The 13,702-nt window shown below is 33.9% G+C and overlaps 2 protein-coding genes across 2 annotated transcripts; both read left to right on the top strand.

Moving 5' to 3' along the window:
- Positions 1–256: 256 nt before the first annotated feature.
- Positions 257–4,491, top strand: LOC148204193 (uncharacterized). The gene is made up of 5 exons (XM_088107860.1): positions 257–694; positions 1,039–1,042; positions 2,444–3,696; positions 3,897–4,120; positions 4,428–4,491. The coding sequence occupies exons 1-5, from the start codon at positions 257–259 to the stop codon at positions 4,489–4,491; spliced, it is 1,983 nt and encodes a 660-aa protein (XP_087963986.1).
- Positions 4,492–5,506: 1,015 nt separating this feature from the next.
- Positions 5,507–6,317, top strand: LOC148204194 (uncharacterized). Its single transcript, XM_088107861.1, has 2 exons — positions 5,507–5,649; positions 5,738–6,317. Exons 1-2 carry the CDS (start codon positions 5,507–5,509, stop codon positions 6,315–6,317), a joined length of 723 nt encoding a protein of 240 aa, XP_087963987.1.
- The last annotated feature ends 7,385 nt before the right edge of the window (positions 6,318–13,702 follow it).

The following is a 13,702-nucleotide window of genomic DNA, read 5'->3' on the forward strand; positions in this document are numbered from 1 at the left end:
TTATGGTCTGTACAGTGGTATGTTTATGCTTTGTTTTTTGCTTAGATATCATTTGGGTTAAGGGTTAAGCATAGATTAACTGTGAGCAATTTTTATATTAGATAATATGGCCAACTCAGACATTGAAGTCGTGTTTCACCATGGAGGGAAATTTGAGAATAATGGGACATTTGGATATCACTATGGTGAAACCACAACTTTAAAAATAGACCCTGATCGATGGAGTTATTTTGAAATATTAAGCATTCTAAAGGAGATGTGTTATAGGAATGTAAAGGACTTATGGTATTCATTGGGTCGTGGTCCTGTATTAGAAGATTGTTTGGAACCTTTATTAGATGACAAGGGTGCTTGTCATCTGATCAATATTGCTATGTTGAATGGTGAAGCTCACCTTTATGTTATACATAGGGTGTGTGAACCTGAGTATCTTTTGCAATTGGAATACTTTTCTGAACCCCAAATTGATAGACCTAGTGGTGAAGGACAAGTTGAGAGAGAGAGTGGTGATTTGCAAGTTGATAGACCTAATGGTGACACACAAGTTGAGAGAGAGTGTGCTGAAAAGCAAGTTGAGATAGAGGTTGGTGAAGCAGATGTTGAGGCAGTGGGTGAAGCAGAGGTTGAGACAGTAGCACCTGAGGTAGAACCTGAATCAGAAGTTGAGCCAGAAATGATGGAAGTTGAGGTTGATGTTGACCCAAAACTTGTTAGCCGTTGCTAGGACTCGGGTTCAATCCCCAAATCCCCGGCAACGGCGCCAAAAACTTGTTAGCCAAAAACTTGTTGGGCTCGATTTCGGCAAGCGTACCGAATCGTTCAAGTAATAAACCGGTAAGACCGGGTATCGTTTTCCCAAGAGACTCGTAATACTAAAGAATTGTGTGATTAACAACTCATATAGACTAAAGAACATAACATCAATTTACAAACAAGTGCAGAAATATAAATTGACAAGTAATTACAAGGTTGGACTTTGGTATTGAAGGCACTTGGAAATGGAAAAGACTAGAAATGGTATGAAATGACATTGTTAAGGTTAGTTTTCACCAATGCACTCTTGTGTATGACCAATTTCATCTCCTCTCTATCAATTTACTAAAGTCAATCCACTAAAACACTCTAGCCCTAATCCCTTAGGTGAAAGAGCCTAGGTTTTCCTTATCAAACTTCAATCCCTTGGACAATCTAACAAGCAAACCCGCATTAAAGAGCTAGGATCTTAAGACAACATGTGAATCATCTTCCATCCCTAGAATCAATGACCACAAGGACTCCTATTTCAGTTCAAGATTTCATCTTACGTCCCCAAAATCCATGAAACCCCAAAATCAAGTCATGAACGTCCCCATTACATGCAAGCTTTAAGATCGGAAACAAGAATACTAGCAATTGATAGAAAATGCATATATATATTCAAATCATTCAACAATTACACAAGATTCAAAGGCTACAACTAATCCCTAACAAGATGGGTCAGGTTCTCCATTTCCATGGAGAACCCTAAAGCTTACAAAATGGCCATGGAAGATGGAAGAAGAAGGAGACCCAAAGGAAGAGGAGGAGATGTTCCCACAAGCTCGTCGCGCCCTCCATGAGCTCCAGCCGTGAAATCGCACCTCCAAAAAAACCAAAGACCCAAACCCCTTCACGTTTTAGGGTTAAATAAGCTCTGTCAGACACATCAGCAAAAGTCGTGCCCAGCGCCCTCTCTGTCTCGCGCCCGGGCGTGAAACTCTCTGGAAAATCGCGCCCGACGCCTCTCTGTCGCGCCCAGGCGCGGACAATCTGGATATGGGCGAGCATCCTCTGAAAATGGACGAGCGTCCACTTTTCGATGCCGAGCGTCCACTGAGCGCCTCCCTGGACGAGCGTCCTCTTAGCTCGTTGGACCAGCGTCAACTGATCGTCCTCTCTGGACGAGCGTCCTCTTCTGCCTTGCCGAACGAGCGTCCTCTGCCTGGCTGGACGAGCGTCCTCTTTTGCCTGGCTGGACGAGCGTCCACTTCTGCCTGGCTGGACGAGCGTGCACTGCGTGTCTCGCTGGACATCTTCGCTTGACGAGCGTCCTCTTCTCGCTGGCGAGCGTCCTCTTAGCTCTCTGGACGAACGTCCTCCATGAGCTCCTGGACGAGCGTCCTCTTAGCTCTGTGCGAGCGTTTCTCTATTGTCCACAAGGCGAGCGTTCTTTCGCTGGTCGACGAGCGTTTCTGCGTGCTAAATTCTTGGTTCAGTTGTATACATTGTTGGAGACTCTTCCAAGCTCATTATTAGCTACAAAATAAGGGATTATTCATGAAAGTACATCAAAGTAGCCAAAAACACAATTATTTAGAAAACAAGACAAAAGAAGAGAATTTAACAAGTTATAAGTTAGAAATGAGTTGATTTTGCTACTAAAATGATGCTTAAATAATGGTAAAATTTAGCATTATCAATGTAGTGGCTGATGTAGAGGCTATGGTAGAAGTTCAGACAGAGGCAGTGATTGATGTACAACCTGAGGTAGAACCTGAATCAGAAGTAGCCCCAGAAATGATTGAAGTTGAGGTTGATGTAGTGGCTGATGTAGAGGATGTCGTAGAATTACAATCAGAGCCAGTGGAGGATGTTGGTGTGGAGGCACAGGTTGAGGTACAGGATGATGGTGTGGAGGCACAGGTTGAGGCAGAGAGTGATTCAAATGCTGATGTGGAGGGGCAGGCAGAACTAGAGGGTGAGGTAGAGGGTAATGGAGTAGAAGCTGATGAGTATGATGTTAGAAGTTGGAATGGGTCCGAAGAGGATGTATTGATTGACCATGGAGATGAAGTGGGATTTGATATATTTGAAGCTACTAATGAAGTTGAATTTGGTGGACCTAGGGGTTTATCTGATAGTGATTGGGAATCCGAGAGTTTGAACAGTGTTGTGGAAAGTGATAACACAGATGATGACAGGGATGAGTATGGGGATTTTGGTGTTTTTTCAATGCCCAAAACTATGGAACAATATAAATGGGAAGTGGGCACGTACTTTAGTGACAAAAAATATTTTACAGAAGCTATAAGATCGTATGGAGTAGAGAATGGTAGAAAATTAAAAGTTTATAAAAATGACAAAAGAAGAGTGCGTGTCAGATGTTGTGGGGCAAAAGGGAAATGTCCTTGGAATGCATATTGTGCATATAAGGCAGCTGAAAATACATGGCAGCTAAGGAAAATTGTAGACAACCACACTTGCAGTAGAGAAATTAACATCCGTTTAATGACTTCAAAATGGTTGAGTGGGAGGTTAGAGAAGACTATAAAAGAGAATCCGAATATTAATCTGTATAACCTCCATAACAAAGTCTCTAAGAAGTGGAACGTTGGTGTTTCTCGGTCCACAACCTGTAGGGCAAAAGCAATGGCTTTTAAACAAATAGAAGGTGATTTTAAAGAACAATATGGAAGAGTGTATGACTATGCCAATGAGTTGCTTCGGTCAAATCCTGGTTCAACTGTAAAAGTTCATGTTGAACCTAATGAGGACACTCCAATTTTCAAGAGACTATATGTGTGTTTGAAGGCCTGTAAGGACAACTTCGTGTCATGTAGGCCTATTATAGGTTTGGATGGCTGTTTCTTAAAAGGAAAATTTGGAGGTGAGTTGTTAACTACAGTAGCAAGGGATGGGAATGACCAAATGTGTCCTTTGGCATATGCTGTTGTGGAGGTGGAGAATAAGGACAGTTGAAGTTGGTTTCTACATTTGCTCATTGATGATCTTGGTGGTGTGGAGATTTCTTCAACCATCACGTTTATGTCAGATCAACAAAAAGTGAGTAACTTACTACCATTGGCATCTTTTTTTTTCTTTTAAACCTTCATGTCTTTTATTTTAACTTGTATACCCTTATGTATTTACTTCAATAGGGACTTTTACCAGCATTACAAGAACTTCTCCCTGGAGTGGAGCAAAGGTCTTGTGTGCGCCACATCTATGCTAATTTCAGGAAGAGGTTTCCTGGCCAGATTCTAAAACGTCTACTATGGAAGGCAGCAGTATCAACACACCCTCAAACATGGGAAGTAGTGATGAGAGAAGTTAAAGAGGTGAATCCAGATGCCTTTAAATACTTATTAGCCATTCCACCAAGGTATGTCAATCCACATGCCTTTAAAATTCATTGTTCCATTTAATTTTTTGGTTTAAACCCTCCCTTGGTCCTCAAGTTTGTATGAAAATCTCATTTGGGTCCTCAAGTTTTTTTCTGTCTCAATTGGGTCATATTTTTTGTAAAAGTGAGCACATTGTACCATAACCGTTAAGTGGTGTGAGACGGCGTTAAATTGGTGTGAGCTGGTGCACAGAGAATGTGGTGATGTGTTTAGGGTTTCTTACGTGGACTGTTTTGTTTAAAAAAATAGTGCTGATGTGGCATAAGTACCCTTTATTCATATTAGGTATATCAGAATTAGGGATTTGAAATTGGAATTGGGGATTGCGGAGAAGGACGAGGACCATTGATGACCTTCCTTGGCTGTTCTTTAAAGAAATACAACTCCGCACCAGGCCTCATCTTAGTTAAACTTCAACCCAATAAACCAATGCGAAAAATGTGTGTCGAAATGTTTGATGAAAAATGGAAAAGCACGAAACTGGTTTACTGGGAAAGAATAGAAAGGTGGGTTTATATTTATATATAGAGAATGAGATTGGGAAGCCACAGTTCATGTTTGTCAATAGGAAATATAGATAATGTTTTATCCAATAGATAATGAGTTGTGTTTTTTGATTTGACTGTTGGTGTGCTTGAACCAAAATAAAATAATGTTGGAACTGTAATACGTTTGGCTTCCACGCTTGGTACCTCCATAGCCGCCCGCAGGTAGATGACGCAGAAGCACAACTTTTCACCTTTTTCAACTCAATCCCATTTTTCTTCTGCCACTAAAATTACATCAACACGGATTGAGTCTTCAAATTTATTTGGTTTTCCCTTGCATATTATTTTACTCTGAGATCTCTGTTACTTTTCCATTCCTCTGGCTATGGATATACTCTAACTTCAGTTTGAATTTTACAAAATCAAACAATCACATTTTGAAAAACATTAAAATAAGGTTTAAATGTTAGGGCTTCGTAGCCTACGTGGATAAACACAACAAACAGTCAATTTTAGTGCACAATGCCACATCAGTAAATGAAAAAATCCAGCTCACATCAATTTAACGCCGTCTCACACCACTTAACAGTTATGGTATAATGTGCTCACTTTTACAAAAAATATGATCCAATTGAGACAGAAAAAAACTTGAGGACCCAAATGAGATTTCCATACAAACTTGAGGACCAAGGGAGGGTTTAAACCTAATTTTTTCTTTGTTTTCATAGCTGATATTTTGCACTTCTTATTTGTGTAAGTAGATTTTGGTCACGGTCAAGGTTTACAAGTAATGCTATTTGTGACACCTTAGTGAATAATATGTCCGAAGCATTTAATAGTGTAATATTACATGCAAGAGGTAAGCCCATCATCACAATGATGGAAGACATTCGTGTGTACCTCATGAAGAGATGGGCAACAAATAGAAACAAAATAAGTACATATGAAGGTAGTCTTTGTCCAAAGATTAAAAAAAGATTTGACAAGGAATTGCACTTGACTAAATACTGGATACCTAGGTATGTTGACATCACTACATTACCATTTGACTTCTTTATGTATTCAATTTGGTACTATAAACTCTGATTTGTCTTTTAATCATTGCAGTTGGTCAGGACAAAAAATTTTTGAGGTCAGACACATTTCAATGATGAGTGACAAGTATGTGGTTGACATAGATAAACTGGAATGCAGTTGCAGAAAGTGGACTTTAACAGCCATCCCATGCTGTCATGCACTAGCTGCCATGACATTTATCAACATCAATGGAGAAGACTACGTCCCACATTGGTTTACAAAGTCAACCTACCAAGAAACATACATTCCAATCATCTACCCTGTCAATGGTCCTCAACTATGGGAAAAGACTTCTCAGCCTGATGTTTTGCCTCCAACTAAAAGAGTCTTGCCTGGTAGACCAAAAAAGAGGAGAAGGCTAGAGGCTTGGGAGCTAAAGAAGGATGACACACAACTCAAGCAAAATGGAACTCGTAAGAGATGTTCCATATGTAGACAGCTTGGTCATAAAAGAAATAGTTGTCCACAAGCTCCTCCAGCAAACCAAAGTCAATATCAATCAACTAAGCAACCTGAAACCCAAGCTGAACAAAGTCAGCCAACTATTGGACCAAGTCAGCTTACTCAATGCGTTTTGGAACAAACTCAGCCATCTACAACACAAGTTTAAAAGTGATTTAGGACTGACAGTATGTTTAGGTTAAGTATGTTTAGCTCAAGTGATGGTTATTTTGTAAACCTTGACATGTATTTTGTAAACTGTCAGACGTGCATTTGAAGTCCACTTTGTAATTTCAATGAAAGATTTTCTTTTCATTATGATGTAATTATGAATGATGTTTGGATGATTATAATATGAATTTCAATGACAGATTTTCTTTTGGATGTGCATTTCACAAGTCCAATTTCTCATTATATTGTCATCACAACTTCTCTTTTGATTATGATGTCATTATGAATGGATGTGCATTATGAAGTTCATCAGAGTCCTGTATATTACAAACACTGACAGTGGATTTGTTCTTCAATTATATTACAAACATTGACAGTGTGTAATACCTCTGTTACACAACTCTCTTTTTGGATTAAAAGAATGCACATATACTTCTTCTTGTCTAAAAAGTCCCTTCTTATACAGAACTCTCTTTTTGGATTACAGAAGCCACTTCCTCATTTTATTGGCAGTTACACACCACTTCCTCATTTTATGTTGTATATATCAAACAAAATGTAAATTGAAACCATAATTTCAGATGCTTGAATTCAAATTTCACCTTCATTTCAAAACATCATATTACAATTTGCCCAAAGTGCTCTTCACATAAACTATCTAATAGAACACATCATGAACTTTTAAACAAAATACATACAACAATGATGTTAATGAATCCCAGAAAACATATCATTGATATTAACATCTTCTCCCTTTTCTGACAATCCCTAACACATTTCTCCAGGCTATTAATCTTCATCCTTTGCCTACCAATAGTACTAGCAGCATCATCTACATAATCTTCATTAAGCCATTTAAAGAAATTGCATCCTTGAAGTTCTTCATTTCTTGTCCGCTGTTCAAAGTATACAACCACAAAAATTTCATTAATAAATAAAAATAATTTATCACAAACATTAAACTACAAACCTTGTAGTTAGAGCAGCCCCAGAATTGTTTCCCCTCGTTCTTAACTGTTTTTGCCACTCTCAACACAGCAACCTCCCCACAATGGCATATTTGGCTTCCAACCAATCCTCTGGATGAACCACCACGAGAGCTCCCCCATGAGCAAGACGAACAACCGTGATTCAAAGACATTGCGAAGCCCAAAGCGAGACAACCACTAAGAAGGAAGAACAACTCGCCAACCACGAACCACCAGCAACCACTAACTTAAGCACAACCCGTAAACAACAACAACACAAATGTGAAGATCATGAACAACAAGAACACCCACAACTGTTCCGTGTTGGCAATGTACGTGAAGAACTCCAGCTGCCCTAACTTTCTTTCTATTCAATTGCACAAAATTAATTACAAACCCTAACTGCTGCCAATTTATCCCCAATTAAATAAACCCAATTTCTAATTAAAACCCAATTTTAAAATCAGCTGCCCTAACACCACGTAAGCACGTACAAAATTGCATGTTGACACCTAATCACTAACTACTGACACATCATCAACTCATTAACTCCGTTTGCTTATATTTAACGGAAGGGACTAACTTGACTCACATAATTACAAGTAAGGATACATTACAATTACTTTTCTAAAGAGGGACTAAATTGAGATTTCCGAAACAAACTGGAGACAAAATTGGATATTAAACCTTTTTTTTAAGAAAAAGAAGTAAAAGTTAAAAGGTAAAAGTGAAATCATTTTTACCAAAGGCCATTTTAGTAAAATAGAAAAATTTGGGAAGGTGTAGGGAGAAATTGGAAAGGTGCAGTGAGAAACCCTCACAGTCTTATTATGCGATAGTGGATTGTTAGTCCAATTTAATTTGTTGTGTTTCATCCTACACCTCCAAGAGTTTCATCCTCACCTCTAATTTTCAAAATTACCCTCATGATTAATGAGATTGGTAAGAAGTAAATGGTTTTTATTGAATTAAGTGGTTGACCATGAGTTGAGCATATATTTTCTTCTCATGCAGTCCTTTGTCATTTCTCTCGAATCTCTTTACACCCTTTTCATTTTCTCTTTTTTTGGTGGTCTTTTTGAGAAAGATTGTTCATTGAGATGTGGGTTGAAGATACTGCTGTGTTGGTGTTCATCATTGGAGTTAGAAAGTGAGTTTATTTTAGCTTTTCGCATATGCATGAATCCATTACAAAAATCTCAAACCTTAATTGATTTCGAAATTCCACAAAAACTTAATCAGATATCGAAATTTGATTTATACTTTATCAAATTTCGATATCCAATAAAAAAAAATCAAATTTCGATTAATAATAAATCTAAGTCAAAAACCGCATATCAGATTTCCATATCCGAGATATGTATATAGCTTGATATCCGATACATTGAACTCATTTGCAAGTTATGTTTCCTTTACTTTACTTTAATTCATTATTTTAGTCTCATTTTTTTTGCAAAGTATTATTATAGTATTTATAAATATTATTAAAATAAATATTAAATAATTTTAATTCATAATAAAGTTAAATAATTAAAATATTTATATAATTATAAAATCTTAATTTTATTAAAAAAATAATAAAATATCTTAAAATTATAAAAATTTAAAAAACTATAAAACAAATAAAACATTAAATAATTCAAAAAAGTTTAATAAAATTAATTAATTCATTAATAAAAATAAATATTATATAATTACAAAAATTATTTAATTCAAAATAAATTTAATTAATTCAAATATTTATGTAATTATAAAATTTTAATATTTCATTAAAAAAATAACTAAATATCTTAAAGTTATAAAAAAATTAAAAACTATAAAACAAATAAAACATTAAATAATTTAAAATAAAATAATTTAATCAAAATATAATTAACTAAAATAAATATAAATGTAAATACTAAAATTTTATTAATAATATACATAAAATATAAATGAGAAAGTGGGATATGAGAGAGAAAGAGAAATGAGGGTGGAAGAATGAGAAAGCTGTTAAGAATTTGGTCAAATGGTCAAAAGATTCTTTTCAATTATTTATAAATTAATAACATTTTAATTAGTGATATAATAAGGATTTTAGAAATATTTGGAGGTGTAGGATGAAATCCTTAGAGGTGAACACTCTTTAATTTGATTGAGTATTTTGGGCTTTATCTTTCCCAAAACCTTCTATTTGAAGCCGATAGCTATGCAGATCGGCTGGGCAAAATTTCTTTTAACATAAATTGCTTTCTGCACCTAACCAATTTCATCCTGCACTTCATAGTTTTTTAATTCCATTTCTACCCTTGTTTGTTTTATTTCAAGCTGTCTCCTTCTTGGAGACAATCAGTGCCTTGATCAGATTTCCATGGTTTCTTCAGAAGCTTGGTGGATGTGCTGCTGAGGTCTTGGAATGTGGTGGTGAATTGTGAAACTCAAGACAAGTTGTGGTAAGTATAATGAGGTATGGGTTGTATTTTTGTGGTGTGCGTAGTAGATAGTGAAATGGTAAAGCTAAGGTCTCCGGAAATTGAAATCCGGGATAGGATTCTGGAAAATATGATGCAGAATAAGGGTGGAAGTTAATTGATTTGCGCAGTGTTGTTTCTAGATGCTTAATATATAATTCCGGAATTTACTGCAGGGATGAGAAGAGGGAAATTAAAGACCTAAATTAATTCATACGCAATCAAGACGAATACGGAGAAGGGTAAAATAGTAAAGTAACTAGTAACTTTATGGATAAAAAACATTTGAAGGAAGAAACCGAGAAAGATAATCATGTAGTCATTTTTTGCACCTGGTTTCCTTGTGCTCCGTTTTCTCTCTTCCTCGACGTGGGTCAAACCGGAATGTATAATTCAGAAAGATCCTTCCCGAACATATTCTTGAAAGTTTTCTCGGTATGAATTCCACATTCCTGTTTTGGTATTATATTTCTCCTCAGCTGTGTGTACTATGTCTTTACTATATTTTTTATATATTTTTGTTATGTTTTATTTTTATTGATATAAAAAATTCGGTTAAATAATTCATAATGTTAGGTTTGGAATTTCACGTAAATTATGAGTGCAGAAAGAAATTTGAGGGGTTCATAAAGCATTTCCTTTTCTCACCACCATATGTTTATCCTACAAATTCGCAAGCCCATCACTGGACTATGTTTTTTGTACGTGCCCATCGCTGGAGTTTACTTTTGGTTATTCATTTAAGTTTTTTGAAATTTTAATCTATTTTAATATTTGAAAATTATTCTTGTTATTTTTAAATACCGTGTATCACATATTTAGATATAACCAAAGTTATTATGATGAGGGAAAAAGGTTCAGATTTCTTAATGTCCTAAATTGTGTAAAAAAAAAGTTCACATTGAAAATGATCAATAAATTTTCTTAATCGATCGTAAGTAAAATTGGTACATAATCCACACCGATGTCATATGATAATGTGAAAAATATTAAATTAATGGTCAATGCTAATACTGTATAAACATTTTTCCTACCGGAACTATACAGTGAGAGAATTCATTTTAAAAACTGTAAGAACCAAGATTATAAAAAAAGAAAATATAATTGATAAAGAAAATCAAATTTAGTTACATCTACAAACATAAAAAACATGTTTTATTTAAAAAATTTCTTATTTATATTAAAATAAACAGTATATTTTTAGCTATTTGAATTTTTAATAAAATTATTTTATACGTATTATTTTTCGTCTAGCGTTTTTTTGAAAAGGGTAACATTGATATATTTAAAGGAATGTACATGCTATGCTATTTGAGAAAGAAATATTTTTGTACATGTATTCATATTTAAAGGATAAATATTAAAAAACATCAGATCATTATTTTTGTACCAGATATGATTGCTCGATTAATTAGACTATTAATTTTCTCATACCCTTAGTTAGTTTTTGGAAATCGGACAATCCTTATTAGAGAGTGTTGGAAGTCTCACACATCAACTAGAAATAAGGTCAATTTATGATATATAAGTGAGTGCAAACCTCATTTTATAAACCGATTTTGTGGGATTGAGTTAGACTTAAAGTCTACTTCTTAACATGGTATCATATGTCTATACCTTGACGAAGGGATGACCTGACCTCGACTTCACTACCGAAACAATTATAAAAAAAGAGAAAAAGAACGGTAGTTTTGTCATACACATCTTATTAACTAATACCAATATACAAATATGATATGAGCATTATTTTACTACATCTTAATTATAAATTATTTAAATACATTAATTTTAAATTGATCTCATTTTAAATTATTTTATTTTTTAAACCTATTTTATTTAGACAAAAGAATTCAAATTTACGGAATTCAAATTCTTTTATTTGTGTAAAGTATTTTATTACCACAAATTCAAAAAGAAAATTAAATATCAAATAATGCTTAAAAAATTCAATATTAGCAATATGTTGAAGTTAATATTTATTTATGTTAATTTTTGGTTAAAGTTCATCCTATATGTGCAAAAAAATTCTCAATTGATATTTTGAGTTTAATTGCAATTCTTTAGACCATATTAATCCAGACTAACTTTATTATAATGCTGACAGTTGGATTGTTTTTTTTATCAATGTCAAATGATAAATTTTTTCAATGGATATTGGTAAAAGAAAACAACCCAAATAAATGTTGACTAAAAATTTTCCGGTTAACATTACAAAAATAAATCGTAACAAATTACTGATGAAAAATAGGAGCATTGTTGATGACAGTGAGATTCCGAAAATTGGTGCACAATTTGACAAACTGCTGTTTATATTTAGAAAAATTAGAAAACTCTGACTCGGTAAAACAATATGTAATTTTTGGACCGACAGATTTGTCGATGATAAATAAGGAAAAGATGAAGTGAAGTGTTTCTAAGGATGTATATCTGCCTTTTTCAAATTAATATTTTATATATCAAGAAGACTTTAAATTTAAATTAATTTTATAAAATTGATCATCTTAAAATATAATTTTAAATTAACTTAATTCTATAAAATTGATTATTAAAGTTGAGGTTTATATCAATTATATATTATAAATTAATGTTATTTTTATTCAATAAAACCTCTAATCTTTACTGATAATTTTTTATTGTATATATAGTCTCCTATAATTACATTTTCTTTCAAATAATTATAAAATAATATATAAAAAAATAAAATTAAAAGAAATGACATGTGAAATTATTAAAAAATTTGTTAAAAGAACATATATTTTCTATTTCTTCATTATCTAATAAAAAATATATAACTAGATAATTTTAAGATAAATAAGAATGTTGTAATACTTAAAGTAAAGGTGAGTAAGTATAAGGAGAAAAAGAAAGAAAATATACATATTTATTCTGGTACAAAAAGGTAAATGTTAGTATTTGATTATGTATCATTAAGATTATAATAAGTTACACGAGTTTATTTATAATCCGATCTAAGGCGATGACGTGGAATGAAATTAAGACTTTGGAAACAAATTAGCTGGAAAACCTAAATCTGCAACACAAAAAATTTGAAAATAGGAAGAGAATGATGAAAGGCTATATACGTGTGGAAATAGACAGAACATTGGTTTCATTGGCATGGATTGTCGTGATTGAAGGGATTTGAGATAAGAGTGGTGCAATCAGATACGAGATCTGTTTAATGTGAGGCCAAAAACATCGTCTCAGGGTCATAATCTATTATTTGTCAACCTTGCTATTATTATCCCACGATTTCGACCTTCGTCACGTCTGTCTGATGGGATAATTAAAGATTAAAGAACTCACCTTTTAAACCAAACTTTTCAACTTAATTTGAATAAGCCAAGCTTATTAAGAATCAATACAACTGCCCAACTTTCGACAACTTTTAACGTGAACCCAGCTTAAGTAATTTTTTTCTCGTTCGAAGTTTTCAGTAACAATTTTAGAAAAACTATTGAAAATTAATTTTCAGTACTATTCGCGATAACAATTCTTTCAACTAATGGAGGAACTTTACGTGGGAAACTTTAAGTACTCTTGTGCACTCTGTCTTTGAATAAAAGGAAGAAATAATCATAAACAGTGAAAGAATACTGAAAATTTGCTGGTACCTTGAAAAATTTTCAAGTACAAAATGAGCTGGTACATGACATAATACAACTCACCAAGGATTTGGATTATGCTTATGGATGATGGAATTCGCATAACGAGGGTCACATCAGGGTAAGGAGCCAGCAGTACTGAATTTTTGCATGGTGTGAATCAAATGTCTATAGATTAGCTTAGGTTTCTTCATATAAGCAGTAAAAGTTAATTAGCAAGTACTTACTGTCACCACAATTAGGTAAGATTTTCTCTTCTATGTAAATCTATATGTGTTCTTGAGTTGAAATCAATTAATTTAATATAAATGAAAAATGCAAAAATAAACTACCTTCCATTATGTATAAATTCATGGGACT

Source organism: Vigna umbellata, chromosome 2 (assembly GCF_029865625.1).
Source record: "Vigna umbellata cultivar VRB3 chromosome 2, Vumbellata_1.0, whole genome shotgun sequence".
NCBI lineage: Eukaryota > Viridiplantae > Streptophyta > Magnoliopsida > Fabales > Fabaceae > Vigna > Vigna umbellata.